Source organism: Chiloscyllium plagiosum, unplaced genomic scaffold, assembly GCF_037043375.1.
Source record: "Chiloscyllium plagiosum isolate Xiang-an unplaced genomic scaffold, Cpla_swu_hap1 HiC_scaffold_4, whole genome shotgun sequence".
In the NCBI taxonomy this organism is placed as follows: domain Eukaryota; kingdom Metazoa; phylum Chordata; class Chondrichthyes; order Orectolobiformes; family Hemiscylliidae; genus Chiloscyllium; species Chiloscyllium plagiosum.
In genome coordinates, this window is record NW_028270142.1 from 131,184,483 (window position 1) to 131,201,104 (window position 16,622).

Consider the following 16,622-nt stretch of genomic DNA (forward strand, 5'->3'; position numbering starts at 1 on the left):
GCACACAATATTCCAGGTGCGGCCGCACCAGAGTCTTATACAACTGCATCATGACCTCAGGACTCCGGAACTCAATTCCTCTACCAATAAAAGCCAGTACGCCATATGCCTTCTTCACCGCACTATTTACCTGGGTGGCAACTTTCAGAGATCTGTGTACATGGACACCAAGATCCCTCTGCTCATCCACACTACCAAGTATCCGACCATTAGCCCAGTACCCCATCTTTTTGTTATTCTTCCCAAAGTGAATCACCTCACACTTAGCTACATTGAATTCCATTTGCCACCTTTCTGCCCAGCTCTGCAGCTTCTCTATATCCTGCTGTAACCTGCCACATCCTTCCTCACTGTCAACAACTCCTCCGACTTTCGTATCATCCGCAAACTTGCTCACCCAACCTTCTAACCCCTCTTCCAGGTCATTTATAAAAATGACAAACAGCAATGATCCCAAAACAGATCCTTGCGGAACACCGCTAGTGACGGCACTCCATGAAGAAACTTTGCCATCAACTACTACCCTCTGTCTTCTTCCATCCAGCCAATTCCTAATCCAAACCTCCAACTCACCCTCAATGCCATATCTCCGTATTTTCTGCAGCAGCCTACCATGGGGAACCTTATCAAACGCCTTACTAAAATCCATATATACCACATCTACCGCTTTCCCCTCATCAACCTCCTTCGTCACCTTTTCAAAGAATTCAATAAGGTTTGTGAGGCACGACCTGCCCTTCTGTTAATCTATGAGGAATAAGCTGTGTTATTCCAATGAATAGAACTCTGTTAATCCAATGAGGAAAGAGAGCGCTGTTATTTTAGTGACAAAACACTGATAGGTAGTAGAGTGGCGCATTGGTTAGAACTGCTGCCTCATAGTGCCAGGAAGCCAGGTTCAATGTCAGCCTTGGGCGACTGTTTGTGTGGAATTTGCACACTCTCCCCATGTCTGTGTGGGTTTCCTCCGGGTGCTCCGGTTTCCTCCCACAATCCAAAGATGTGCAGGGTAGGTGAATTAGCCATGCTAAATTGCCCATAGTGTTCAGGGATGTGTAGGTTAGGTGCATTAATCAGGGGTAAATGTAGGGTAGGGGAATGGGTCTTGGTGGGTTACTCTTCAGAGGGTTAGTGTGGACTTGTTGGACCGAAGGGCCTGTTTGCACACTGTAGGGATTCTATGAATGAGCTCCGTCACTTCAGTGAGGAGAGAGCTGTGTCACTCCAATGAACAGAAAATTCTGTTATTTTAGTTAAAAAATCACACACCAGTTTATAGTCCAATTATAATTTGTTAGAATGGGTCAAAAGTTTTGGTTCAGTAACATGTAAATCCTAGAATTTATTTAAGTCATATTCTCGAGATAATTTAAGGTTTTATAAAACAAGTGACATCTCAGCTCAGGCAATGTATTAAAGGTGTGAGGTTAGAGTCTGTCTGTATTGAGTCAGACTGGTTCTATTTTCAAAGTAGGAATTTATAAAATGTATGGATTGACTGTCATTGACTGTCTGCATATTGTGTGCTTTCAGAATTGTATTTGCAGACACATTCTATTTTGCTCAAAGAGCATACAACCTGCAGGCAATCCATACAACATTTTATAAATTCCTACTTTGAAAATGGAATCAGTCTGACTCAAGACTGGGAGACAGACGGACTGTAACCTTACAATTTTCATGCATCGCCTGAGCTAAGATGTCACCTTTTTTTTATAAAACCTTAAGTTAAATTGAAAACATGACTTAAAAGAAGTTCTGGGATTTACATATTAATGAACTGAAACCTGCAACCCATTCTACTTTTAATTGGATGACACTGTGATATTTTGCTATAAATTCTGTGTCTCATGATCCTGCCACACTAGTTATCTGATAAGGGAGCAGTGCTCTGAAAGCTAGTACTTCCAAATAAACCTGTTGGACTATAACCTGGTGTAGTGTGATTTTTAACTGTTCATCCCAGTCCAATACCAGCACCTCCACATGATGTTCTTCTCGTGTTAGAGCATTCTGTTGTTCAAGTGAGGAGAAAACTCTGTTATTTCACTGAAGAGGTCTGTTATTCCAGTGAGTAGACATTTTTGTCCTAGACCAAATAATCAGAAATGAGCCCAGGCAGTGGAAGGCATATCAGGTAGGGGAGCAGTTTGGGAGACAGAAGCCATTATTTGGTTGGATTCAGGATAGTTACAGAAACGGATAAGAATTGGCCAGGCATAAAAGTTCTATGCTGGGAAAAGACTAAGATAAGACACAATTCGGCTCAACATGGTTTGAGAGCAGATACTTGCAGATAAAACTGAATCAAAGTAGTGTGAGGCATTCACGGAGGAAATAGCAAGAGGACAGTATCTGTTCCTACAAAGACAAACAGTGAGGTCAAGATAAAAGAATCCTGGATGTCATGGAACATAAAGGTTAGGATTAAGGAAAAAAAAAGAAGCTTACAGCAGATACCAAGTGTTCAACACAGCATAGTTCCTACAGGAGTATAAAAATGCAGATGGGAACTGAAAAAGGAGATTAGGAAGGCAAAGAGAATGCATGAGAGAGCAAGAGAATAACTAGATAAAGAGTAGGGCCCATTAGGGACCACAGAGATAATCAGTGTGTACCCAGAAGACATGGGTACAGTCTTCAATTGAATGCTTCACGATGGAAAATGACAATGCAGGTATAAACATCACTGTGAAGCACTGTGATATATTAGAAGAAATTAACATAGACAGAGAGGAGATACTAGTGGGTTAACAATCTTAAAAATGGATTAATCTGTGGGCCAGAAGGAAATCTGTGGGCCATTGAGGGAGGCAATGGAGGAAATATTAGAGATGCTGGCAGCAATTTTCAAATCCTGTCTGACTACAGTGAACTGCCAAAGGACTGGAGGACAGCTAACACTGTCCCATTATCAAAAATGGGAGAAAGGGATAGACCAATCAGTCTAATCTTGGTGATGAGGATGTCATTAGGTAGGAGGGACACATACTTGGAGAGCTCATCAGGGATATTCAGCATGACTATGTTAATGGAAGGTCATGTTTCACAAATATGAATAAATCTTTTAATGAGGTAAGCAGGAGTGGTAATGCATTTGATGTGATGTGCATGGACCTTAACGAGGCTTTTGATAAGGTCTCTCATGACAGACTGGTAGAGAAACTAACAGTACATGGGATACAAGACAAAGTGGCACACTGGATCTAAAATTGGTGGAGATAGGAAGTGAAGGGTGATGGTAGAGGGATGTTTCTGTGATTGGAAGTCTGTTTCCAATGGGGTTACATATAGTAAATTCCAGTGAGGTGAGACCTATGTTGATTCTGTGATTAGAGTACTGTTATTCCAATGTTAGAGAGTTCTAATATTTCAGTGAGGAGAGAGTGCTGTTATTTTAGTGAGTCCAGTGACGTAAGTGCTTTTTCGTTCCTTTGAATAGAACTCTGTAATTCTAGTGGTAATGTAGATCCTCAGTAAAGAACGCTGTTATTCCAGTAAAAATCAAAAGATCTGCCGATGCTGTAAATCAGAAACAAAAATAGAGATTGCTGGAAAAACTCAGCAGGTCTGGCAGCATCTGTGGAAAGAAATCAGAGTTAACGTTTCGGGTCGAGTGACTGAGGAAGGGTTATTCCAATGGAAAGCTGATCAGATAGGCGGTTGAAGGAAAATAATTCGAAGGTGTATTGGAAATATTATGGGTAAAACTACTTGGACTGCACGCAGCAGTAAATATTTTGAAATGCAAATGGATATTGTAAAAGTAACGTAATTGTAATTATAGTGAGCCACCTCACTGTATCACATACTACACAAAATGGAAATGTGTTGGACCTCACGTAATGTCAGATTTGAACTGTTATGTAATACACATTTACACATTTTATGAATAATATATATATATATATATATATATATATAATATATATATGTTGAAAGAAAATGTAAGGATTATCTGGTAGGCTGCCTGTGAACTTGGTTTCCCTGAATGCAGCTGGGGTCAGTCCTTGTTCTTCTGAGCAAACACTTCCAGACCTCAGAAAGACAGTGGATCTCATAATTAATACCTGGTTTGCTCAGACCAACCGAATGAGAGCTTCAATATTAGCTTAAAATGAGTGCAGGATTTCTGATTATGCACTAGGTGCCTGATTAATGCTTGACAAAAGAGGCAGTGCCATTGGATTTCAACTCACTGCCTATTATAATGAAAGTGTTATGCAATGTGATGTGTCTTATTATCATAAAACACATTGCTTTGTTGTTAATGCTACTGAATAATTGTATTCATATCACATCAGATTGCTTGATTCAATCTCTATTTCCTTGAAAAATTATCAGCCTGGGATTTTTAATTTAAAACTTCCATAAGTTCATAAGAGTTGAGGGAAGATTTAGGCCATTCGGCCCATCGAGTCTACTCAGCCATTCAATCATGGCTGATATGCTCCTCACCCCTATTTTCCTGCCTTCTCTCCATGAGACTTCACCCATCACCAATTTAAAATCTGCCTAACTCCTCCTTAAATTTATTCACTGTCCCAGCATCCACCACACTTTGGGGTAGCAAATTCCACAGATTCACAACCCTTTGGGAGAAGTAGTTTCTCCTCAACTCTGTTTTAAAATTGCTACCCTTTATCCAAAGTCTATGACCTCTTGTCCTACAATGCCCCATCAGAGGACGCATCTCTCCACATTTATTTTATACATGCCTTTTATCATCTTGAATGCCTCAATTTGATCTCTCCTCATTCTTCTAAATTCCAGACAGTTATAGGCCTAAACTGTTCAATCTCTCTTCATACGACAAACCCCTCATCACTAGCGTCAATCTACTGAATGTCCTTTGAACTGCCTCCAATGCCACAACATCTTTCCTTAAATAAGGGGACCAAAACTGCACACTACACTCCAGGTGTGGTCTCACCAATGCCTTGTATAGCTGCAACAATACTTCCTTACCTTTATATTCTATTCCTTTAGCTATAAAAGCCAACATTCCATTTGCCTTTCTTTATTATCTGCTGTGTCTGCATGTTAGCTTTGTTACATAAATACATAATTTCTAATTATTATCTTTCATAAAAGCCCAGTTATAGAGCAATCAGTATGTGCTAAGTCTAAGGTCCATGTAAGGCATCTTGCAAGATTTGAGGGATCTGCAGCTTTGGTAGCTCCTTTAGTGGCACTGTAGTTGGAATCTTTTAGATATGTAGTACATAATGGAGAGAGCAGCATAGCGCGTGGAGGAGAGGCTTAAGAGCGTTTGTAGAATCCCTACAGTGTGGAAAGAGGCCATTCAGCCATCAAGTCCACACTGATCCTCCGAAGAACATCCAACACAGATCCATCCCCTAATCATATCCCTGTAACACTGCAGTTCCTATGGCCAACCCATCTAGTCTGCTTAGGTCTGAACGCTATAGGCAACTTAGCATGGCCAATACATCTAATCTGCACACCTTTGGACTTTGGGAGGAAACTGGAGCACCCGTATGAAACCCACACAGACATGGGGAGAATGCGCAAACTCTACACAGACAATCGCCTGAGGCTAGAATCGAACCCTGGTCCCTGGCGCTGTGAGGTAGCAGTGCTAACGACTGAGCAACCATGTCGCCCTCATTTTTGGGGGGAAAGGGTGTCTGACAAGGGTGGTGGTGGTTTAGTTCTAAAGAGTTTTGCAAATCCTTCTACTTCAATGACACCTGCTCAGTGGATATCTGTTTAATCTTCTATTATTTTAATTATAGAAAACCTCTGGCAACAGCACTGAGATCAACATTTTTCTTTCTCAAAGCACAGCAACAAGACACCAAATTGGAATGATTACCATGAATTTATATCTGCCAATAAAGCCAAGATATCTGAATAGATATATCTTGCATTAAGTTAACTCCTTTTCATGTGTACAATGCGAGGGAGGTTGCATGGTCTGTTAACAAAATCCAGTAAAAAGTAACAAAGTTGGAAATAGGGGTGAAAAGTCAAGTCTATGCAGAAGGTAAGCAAAAGAAAAATATAAATACAAATACCTCAAACTAAATCCTTAATTATTTGCGTGCAGTGATTCAATGGAGTTCACATGCACATTCCAGACTTCACAGAAATTCATAAAATAACAGAAAATTATTTTTAAGGATCTGGGGCAGGCCAGCAATCAGGACACAGAATAGAGGAATAAAATGATCATCAACTGAACTATACACATCATAACACTTTCAATAATATGTGATTCACCTCACAATTGTGCACCACAGAAATAGACAGCAATAAGCCCAACTTTTTATCTAATTTGATGAATCAAATTTGAATGGCCTGATAAGGGGCAGAACATAGAATCCATTTTACACTTCCAACATGTTTTTTACTAGTCTATATACATTTTTAAAGAGACAACTAGACTCTATCTGATCCAGATAAGAGAACTGGTAACAACAGATAATCTAGTGATCACTCTCAGTGACCTCTTCTTCCCCAATCCATAGAATCATAACAATTATAGATATTACCTCATGGAGACCATTGAGCCCATTGGTTGATGCTAGTGTGTGCTTTGCTACTTACTCTACTTGCATTTCTCTGCATTTAGGCTTCAATTTTCTTTGCTTTCACATTATTCTTTTACATGAAGAATAACCATTTGTATGTGGTACCAGGAGTAGCTAGCTGCAAGAACACTATTTACCAATATTAATCAGTGTCCTTAGAGTTTACATCTCATTGAGCAATTTGTTAGATTAATAAAATGGCCATTTTCTCTCAATATTCTTTGTAACGTATAAACAAATGTTATCCTTGATATGTATATTTTTGAAAGGTACAACAATATATATGTAAGGCAGACCAAGAATAGAAAGCCTTTCGTTACCAGAAATAAGCTATTTTATCTCCCTGACCATTTTCTTGTATGTTTCTATCCAGCAGGTTGTAGCAGATGTTTGTTGTTGCTCCTTGCATGAATTTCACATACACATTTCCTTTTGAAACATCAAAATTATAATCCAGAATTGTTCCTTTCGGAGGGCTCTTCCAATAAAACCCTTTAGCAAGCTCACCCCAGAATTCTGTTCAGGAAAAAAAAAGAAATTGAATGACATGAATAGCAAGGTTTATAAATAATAGGACAGATATTTTAAGAAGTCTGCATGATACAAGCAGGGCCATTTCCCAGTAATTTTCCACTGGCTAAAATTATTTTATTCTTGATAAAATGAAATAGTAATAATTATTGCAACTTTCTTTCTCAATTCATTTTGAGGATGGGAGCTTTATTAGCAAGGGGCACAATTTACTGCCCATTTCCTCATGATAACATGTTGGCTGGCAGCTTTCATGAAAAGAGAGGTGTTGGTACAGTGGTAATGTCACTAGACTAACAATACAGAACTCTCAGCTACTGTCCTGAGACATGGGTTCAAATCCCAGCATAGGAAATGGTGAAGTATGGATTTTAAAGTTAGCTTAAGGCAACTTTGTAACTGCTGCCTCAGAGTTCTAGGGACACAGGTTTGATTCCAGCCTTGTCTATTAGAGTTTGCACATTCTCCCTGTGTCTGTTTTGGTTTCCAGTGCGTTCTCTGGTTTCCTCCCGCAGTGTGGTTAGGTAGATTGGCCATGCTAAAGGTAGATTTATGGGGATAGAGTAAGGGAGGGCGGGGTTGCTGGGTCTGGGTGGGATGCTCTTCTATGGTAGGTGCAGACTCGATAGGCTGAATGGTCTCTTTCTATACTGTAGTGATTCTATGATTTTATGTAACCATGACTGATTTTTGTAAAAGCCCATCCAATTGACTAATACCCTTCAGGGAATGAAATCTGTCATTCCTACCTTGTCTGGCCTATGTTTGACTCCAAATCTACAATAATGCGCTCTGGGCAATTTGGGATGAGCAATAAATGGTGGCTTAGTCATTGCAAGTCCACACTCCATTAATAAATGAAAACATTGCAGTAGTTTGTGATGGTCCTCCCAGAGCTCAGATTTTGGTCCAGTTCCAATGTAGGAACACAGATGTCATTCCAAATGTGTCCTGGTGGGAAACTTGCAGAAAATGATGGTCCTATGCACCTACTACCCTTGTCCTCCCAGGCAGTAGTGGTCACGGATTTGGGAGGTGCTACTGAAACCATCTTGAGAACAGCCTATCTATAGTTCATACAAAATGCAGTCATGTTACAACCTGTCATATCTGGGATTTCCAGAAGAACACCACTTTGCTCCAAAACAGTACCACATGACCCACTGGATTCACCTCAGAGGGCACGTGGGTTGTTTGGCACCAATTTAACTTCATACATTGAGTGATCTGACTTCCAGATGGAGCTGTGGAGGCAACAGTTGTGCAAAAATCCAGAAAGTGTTGCTGTGAGTCACAAAAGGAGGGCCAGCATGAATTTATCAAGGGTAAGTCATGTTTAACCCACTTGCTTGAGTTTTATGATAAGACTTCCAAGTCATGGACTTCCAAGAAGCATTTTGTAAAGTTCCATACAATGGACTTGAATGCTAAGTTGGAGTAATAAACAGGAAAATAGCAATGATAAACATTGACTGAGTGACAGAATCAAAGAATATTGGTGAAAGGTTGCTTTCCATACTGGAGGAGGCTTTATAGTGAAACCCAGTTAATGGTATTCAGATCTCTTCCAGATATGTAGTAATTGTCTAGATTTCCCAATCAGCCAAGGAGACCTTCTCTACAGACATAGCCCAGGAGAAGAAGCTCCTCCTTATCAGGCCCAGCCTTCATCTCTGCCTTCTCCTTGCCTCAGTCCCCTCAACCCCAGCTTCCTCCACCTCATCCTAGCCTCTTTGAGCCCTCATCCCCAATCTGTCTCCCACATTCCCTCACCCCTCTTTCTCAGCTTCTTTGTCTCCCTCCCTCACCCCCTTATCCTGCCTTTCCCCCGACACCCTCATCCTCAGCATCTCTGTCCCCGTCAAACCAATCCTGTCCGCACTCTCCTCACCCCCATCCTATCTGTACTCCTCACCCCTCACCCTCTCCATGCCCATTCCTCTCCCTTCCCAGATGGTAACATCAGTGGGCCATGAGCAGGTGGACACTTCCTGTCTGGCCTGTCACAGCCAAATGACAGACAGCATGTGCGCCTCTGCCCCTGGGGAGGGGTATACCAGCAGTATTTAATTACAAAGTCATGAAGCGTACAGAGGGACCAACTCTTCCCATTGGTGGAAAGATGGAGGAGCAGATTGAGAGTTGTAGATGTAGAGATTGAGCAACTGCCAGTCAGATAAACATCTTTTGGCAGCGAGTTGTTTGGATGTGGCTGAGGGTGTGGTGAAGGCAGGCTTAATTTCAAAAAGGCATCTGTACAGGGGGAAAATAATGTGCAGGGCTCCAGAGAAACGGCAGGCGAGCGTCACTGGGCGAATTACTTCTGCAGAGTGTCAGCAAGAACAGTGCTGTCATCATTCCAGTATTTGGGTGTTGCACGATGTGGGGTGGGTTTGAGGTTGTTCTGAACAGCTGAACAAGCGTAGTCCGTACAGTTATGGAACGGTGTACCCATTCCTTAGGAGCCGCACTGTACACTGGGCGAAGAGTGACCTCGGTCACAACACATCAGCCCTGCGATGAAATGGTGCCAAATACTACAACAACAGCTTGCATTTATATAGCCCCCTCTAATGCAATAAAATGCCAAGTCGTACGATGCAGGAGTTCAATTAAACAAAATTCGAGATTAGCAGGTACTTTAAATCCAGTTGATTAAAAAAAAACAAGTTATGCTTTAACCTGAAAGGGAGAGAATGGGTTTCGGAAGAATTCAGGAAGAAATGCACTTTAATATATTGCAAATGAAACTATTGCAGTTCACTCCGGTATGGTCTGTATAATAGAGGCTCTCTCTACTAGAAACTAAGGAACAAAGTGAAGTTTGAAATAAGTTCGTCTGTTCACCTTTGTTTTCCGTTTATTCACTTAGGGCTGACTGGGCCAGTATCTCAGAAACAGAACATGGAAAACATCAACTGAAATGAGCGAGGCTAGCAAACACCTCAAGATTACACTGATGTGAGTTGGCTGTTTCAATAGTTATGCCCAAATTGGACGCTGCCCGCTCGTTTCAATTCATCGAATTGTTTAAAAAAAGAAACAAAAAAGGGCCGTTACCTTCTGGGTTTTCGACAGATTGCTTATACAGCCGTGTGTACGTCTCAAGATCTGGTACGTGAGCGCTTGGCTGCAGAATGTGGTCAGGGTGGTACACCAGCTTCCTCCCAGGAACTCTGAGCGAACTCATGGCTCGTCAGCTCCTGAATGGGGACCGCTCCAACTAACACTGCGCTCAGCACCACTGGGGAGAAAGTCCCAGCCACCTCCCCTCCGACTCCGCCTCATGTACCTGCCCCAGATTAACCCATTCCCCTGGGCAAACCATGGTAACGCCTCCCGTGAAACGAAAGGTCCGCACAGCACATTTCGATATCTTCGGATTTATTTTGATAAAGGTATCGGGATGCATAACGTATGAAATAACGACATGATAACTTTCTGGTGCCTTTAGCAGTGCCCCTCCTCCCATGTCCTCTCTGTGGGTTAGTGCTACCCATTAGTTACATGGTGATATGGTCTCAAGACTCGGGCCATCCAATCACAAACCCAGAAAGTCTCACCTCTTACTGTGATGAAGCAATGAAGTTATGAAATCGTCAGAACAAGAACAAACATGTGCTGGCTTATTTGAAAATTTTGGACCCTGGGAATCTCACTCTACAGGTTTATTGCGCCCTTTGCCTGTTTTGACTAGTATAGTACACACACATGTGTGATTGCAATCAATTCACAGACTGCACCGCATTACTGTTTGTTATGTTTATATTGCTTCCCTGCTGCAACAACTTGCAAAGCTGCTCGGAGGGATTAAAAAGTTCAGCGCAAGGTGCGGAACTGGAAATCACCAGCTCAGTGGAGCCAGCCCTGTGACAATGTGGCAGATTTAATTGCCATTTATTTTCTGGAACCAGTCCACAAAGCGATATAAAGTCGTAGAGATGTACAGTATGTATGTTATGTTTGTCCAATACAATTCCAGAGTGTACCGTGGTGGGATTTAAACTCAAGCCCTCACTATTCCAGTGTGTTAGTTGCTACTCTTACCCAGCTTCCACAATTTTCAGTGTAAAGCATTCAATATTTACTCCCTTCGGGTTCCATGAATTATCAATTGCCCTTTGATACATTTTCATACAACTGGTGATTCTTGCTGAGAGTATTCATTGAGGGGATCAATGTGAAACTCAACTCTCTTCTAATCCAACAATCAAACATATCCATTTCCAGCTGTAAACCTTAAAAGTTCTGTATAGTTTGAAGTTCTTACTCAATGCCACCACTTCTGCCCCCACCAACGCCACTCACCTACATACTACCAACACGTCCCCACAGATCCCAATGTCACCACCCTCGTCCCCCAGAACCCTGAGGAAACATTACCCCTGCTCATGACTCCAACCTGTCCCCCCCCACCACCACGCCCACTTCAGTCACAGGCTTCGCTCCCACTCCCAGTTCCACACCTACACCAGGTCCTAACTCCCAGACCTGCCGAATTTTCACCATACCCCCAGACTTCTCCTTCACTGAGGATGTACAATCAGTCCTCAGCAAAGGCCTTACCTTTATCCCCCTCTGTCCACACATCAATGAATTTAATACGCATCGTGAGGTTAAACCGCCTCTGCCTCCGAGCTTACTTTTACAATCAGGACTCCCACCCACCTTCCGAGGAACCCTTCACCTGCCTCCAACACACTCCATCCACCTGCACACCCCGTGCTGGCCCACCCTATTACCCGCCCTCGATCTCTTCATTTCCAATTGCCGTCGAGACATTAACTGCCTCAACCTGTCTAGCCCCCCTCCCCCACTCCAACCTCTCATCCTCACAATGCGCAGCCCTCCACTCCCTCCGCTCCAATCCCAACCTCACCATCAAACCAGCAGATAAAGGGGGTGCAGTGGTAGTCTGGCGCCCTGACCTTTACACCGCTGAAGCCAGACGCCAACTCGAAGACACCTCCTCCTACCGCCCCCTCAATCATGACCCCACCCACCATCACCAAACCATCATCTCCCAGACCATACACAACCTCATCACCTCAAGAGATCTCCCACCCACAGCTTCCAACCTCATAGTCCGGGAACACCGCCCGAGTCTACCTCCTTCCCAAGATCCACAAGCCTGACCACCCCATCCGACCCATTGCCTCAGCCTGCTCCTGCCCCACTGAACTCATCTCCACTTATCTTGATACTGTCTTTTCCCTCCTAGACCAGGAACTCCCCACATACATTTGATATACCACCCACGCTCTCCACCTCCTCCAAGACTTCCATTTCCCTGGCCCCCAATGCCTCATCTTCATCATGGACATCCAATCCCTCTACACCTCCATCTGCCATGACCAGGACCTCCAAGCCCTCCACTTCTTCCTTTCCCGAGGCCTCCAGCAGTACCCTTCCACTGACACTTTCATTTGTTTGGCTGAACTGGTCCTCACACTTAACAATTTCTCCTTCAAATCCTCCCACTTCCTCCAGACAAAAGGGGTACCCGTATGGGCTCCGGCTATGCCTGTCTCTTTGTTGGCTACGTAGAACAGTCCATCTTCTGTAGTTACGCCGGCACCACCTCCCACCTCTTCCTTCGCTACATTGATGACTGCATCACCACCACCTCGTGCTCCCACGAGGAAGTTGAGCACTTCATCAACTTTTCACCAACACATTCTACCCTGACCTTAAATTCACCTGGACCATCTGTGACACCTCCCTCCCTTTCCTTGACCTCTCTATCTCCAACTTGACACTGACATTTTTTACAAACCCACTGACTCCCACAGCTACCTGGATTACACCTCTTCCCACCCTACCTCCTGCAAAAATGCTATCCTGTATTCCCAATTTCTCTGCCTCTGCCGTATCTGCTCTCAGTTCCACCACAGAACACACCAGATGGCCTCCTTCTTCAAAGACCATAATTTCCCCTCCCACGTGGTTGAAGATGCCCTCCAACGCATCTTATCCACATCCTGCACCTACGCCCTCAAACCCCACCCCTCCAACCGCAACAAGGACAGAACCCCCGGTCCTCACCTTCCACCCCACCAACCTTCGCATAAACTGTATCATCTGCCGACATTTCTGCCACCTACAAACGGACCCCACCACCAGGGATATATTTCCCTCCCCACCCCTTTCCGCTTTCCACAAAGACCGTTCCCTCCGTGACTACCTGGTTAGGTCCATGCCCCCAACAACCCACCCTCCCCTCCTGGCACCTTCCCCTGCCACCGCAGGAAATGTAAAACCTCCGCACACACGTCCCCCCTCACCTCCATCCAAGGCCCCAAAGGAGCCTTCCACATCCATCAAAGTTTCACCTGCACATCCACCAATGTCATTTATTGTATCCGTTGCTCCCGCTGCGGTCTCCTCTACATTAGGGAGACTGGACATCTTCTCGCAGAGCGCTTTAAGGAACATCTCCAGGACACCCGCACCAATCAACCCCACTGCCCCACGGCCCAACATTTCAACTCCCCCTCCCACTCTGCCGAGGACATGCAGGTTCTGGGCCTCCTCCACCACCACTCCCTCACCACCCGATGCCTGGAGGAAGAACCCCTCATCTTCCGCCTCGGAACACTTCAACCCCAGGGCATCAATGTGGACTTCACCAGTTTCCTCATTTTCCCTCCTTCCACCTTAACCCAGTTCCAACCTTCCAGCTCAGCACCATCCTCATGACCTGTCCTACCTGCCAATCTTCCTTCCCACCTATCTGCTCCACTCTCGTCTCTGACCTATCACCTTCATCCCCACCCCCATCCACCTATTGTACTCTTTGCTACCTTCTCCCCAGTCCCACCCCCTCCCTTTTTATCTCTCCATCCCAGAGGTTCCCTGCCTTCATTCCTGATGAAGAGCTTTTGCTCAGAATATCGATTTTCCTACTCATCGGATGCTGCCTGACCTGCCGTGCTTTTCCAGCACCACTCGAATCTAGACACTGATTTCAAGCATCTGCAGTACCCACTTCTGCCTAATTGTATTTAGCAGAATTCACAAAAATGTTTTGGAAGGAATGGAATACTTGAAAATATTATTTTAGTTTCAAATTGGCTTAAAAATGAGTCTTTGCAGAATCGCTTTCCTGATAAATTTGCACTCAGCTTTGATGAACTGCATAGATGTCCAGTATCAGCTGTAACTAGCATCTCACCCGAGAGACCTTATTGGCTGTAGGACTAGTCAGTTTGGGAGAGGCATCACCATTAGCATAATCTTGTTTTTGCTCATGTCAGCATTCATATTAACAGTAAACAAACAGATGCACAGTTCTTCCATCTAGTTTTAGAAAATTAAATCCCTTTAATCCACCTCGGTTTTTGCAGATAGCTCTCAGAGGTTTTACCAGCAAGGGTTACTGGGGTGGGAGTCATCTTATATTCTTACTCCCCAATCTAAATTTTCATAAAATAATTCTCTAGGCACAGGAGTAGGCCACTCAGCCCCTTGAGCCTACTCACTTATTCACTAAGGTTATGACAAATATCCCTGTGATTTTCACTCTACTTTCCCAACCCTTAACTCCCTTGTTGACCAAAAATCTATTTTGAAAAGGTAACAGGAAGGGTCAGTGAGAGCAATACCATTGATGTGGCATACATGATTACCAGAAGACATTTGATACAGTGCCACACACAGACTTATGTGGAACATTATAAGTCATGGTATAAAAGGGTCAGTAACTATTGGATTAAAAAAATGGCTGAGCGATAGGAGACAGAGTAATGGTCAAAGAATATGTTTTCGGCTGGAGGAAGGTGTGTAGTGGAATTCCCCGGGGATCAGTCTTGGGATCCATGTTCTTTCGAATATATATTAAGGATCTGGACCTTGATGTGCAGAGGATAGTTTCAGAGTTTGCAGATGATAGTGAACTTGGAAGAATTATAAATTGTGAGGAACACAGTGTACCACTCCAAAAGGACATTGACTAGTTGGTAAAGTGGGCAGATAGCAGATGAATTTCAATGCTGAGAACTATGATGTATTTTCGTCAGAAGAACACTGAAAGACAATATAAAGTAAGGGATCTGAGTGTCTAAGTGCACAGATCATTGCAGGTGGCAGGACAGGAGAAGAGAACAGTTAATAAAGTAGACAGTTTTTTTGGCTTTATTAGTAGGGGCATAGAGTACAAGCACTGGGAGGTGATGTGAAAATATATAAGACACTTGTTAGACCTTGTTCAGCATTGCACCACATTATAGGAAAGATGTAAATGCATTAGAGTGCAAAAATGATTTACAGCAATAGTTTTAGAAATGAGAAACTTCAGTTTATGAGGATAGATTGAAGAAGTTGGGACTGTTCTCCTTAGAAAAGAAAATTGAGAGGGGATTTGATGGAGGTTTTCAAAATCATGAGCGAGCTGGATAGAGTATCACAGAAATAAACATGTAAAGGTTCTGATCAAACACCAAGGTCCTGATCAAAGCATTACTGCTAATAATGATTACATTAATTCCAATATATCATTGGAGTAAAAGCTATATTGAACAGTCACATCAATATTGGTACATTTGAGGACAGTTTATGATTGCAGATGGAACAATGTTTTTTTTGTCTGTTGTTGTATATGATTCAGCAGCATTGGAGTTGGAAATAAGGATCAAAAATTATTGTGATATGCACTCTGTGAAGAGCAAAATGGTGTGATGGCCTGAAAGAATATTGATGCAAGTGCAATAGGATGTTTTATTGCAGTTTAAAAAGGGTAAGTGATGATCTGTTCCCACATTAAAAATTTAATATCACCCACATTGGTTTGGTTGTTGTATACAATGCCCATTGTGGAGAAGCTCAGCAAAGTCGAGTTAGAATCTTTGGTGTCTATTCAGCTTTATTGGATTTCAGCTTCAGTAGTATAGTTAAGAACAGTATTTCTCCTGGAGGTAGAGGGGTAGAAATTAGGTTTCCCATTCCTGATTGTTGTCCAGTGACCACATCTAGGAAGTAATATGAGTAGACATTGCTGCAGAAAATTTGGACTCAGTTGTTCAAATAAAAGCAAAATGTTTTGCTGGAAATCGTAAGAAAAAACAGAAAATTCTGGTAAATTCAACAGGCCTGGTAGAATCTGTGGTGAGAAGAACAGAGTTAGCATTTCCAGTCCAATATAACTGTTCGGAACTGGAGAAGTTCAAATATTCTAAAGAATAAACATATTTGACTCGAAAATATTGAGTGTATTTAAGACAAAGATAGATAGGTTTTTGATTGGCAAGGAGATTAAGGTTGCAGGGAGAAGGCCAGAGAATGGTTGGGGGTGGGGGCGCGGGGAGGGGTTGAGAAACATATCAGCGATGATCAAAAGTTATGGTCTTACAGAAACGTTAACTCTGTTCTCCACAGATGCTGGTATATCTGCTGAGGTTTTCCAGCATTTTCCGTGTGAAGTTCCCACAGTGACACTCATTTTCATAGGTTTGTACATGAATTATTGTAATTTTCACCAAGGTACTGGGGGCATAAAAGGTGCCATGGCATTTAATCCTGGAAGGAAGGTAAATGAAG

The 16,622-nt window shown here is 43.0% G+C and overlaps 1 protein-coding gene across 4 annotated transcripts in view; it reads right to left on the bottom strand.

Moving 5' to 3' along the window:
• The window catches only part of acss2l (acyl-CoA synthetase short chain family member 2 like), a 134,893-nt gene that overhangs the window by 57,711 nt on the left and 60,560 nt on the right, over positions 1-16,622 (bottom strand). For 2 of the 4 annotated variants that reach the window (XM_087986695.1, XM_043687772.2), the window contains exon 2: positions 6,878-7,073. The exons of 1 other annotated variant lie outside the window; for it this stretch is intronic. In XM_087986695.1, the coding sequence (XP_087842821.1) occupies positions 6,878-6,966 (89 nt within the window). In that variant the 5' untranslated portion in view covers positions 6,967-7,073. Of the gene's footprint in view, positions 1-6,877; positions 7,074-10,148; positions 10,381-16,622 lie in introns of those variants that run through there. One more of the 4 variants, XM_043687771.2, reaches the window with a different exon arrangement.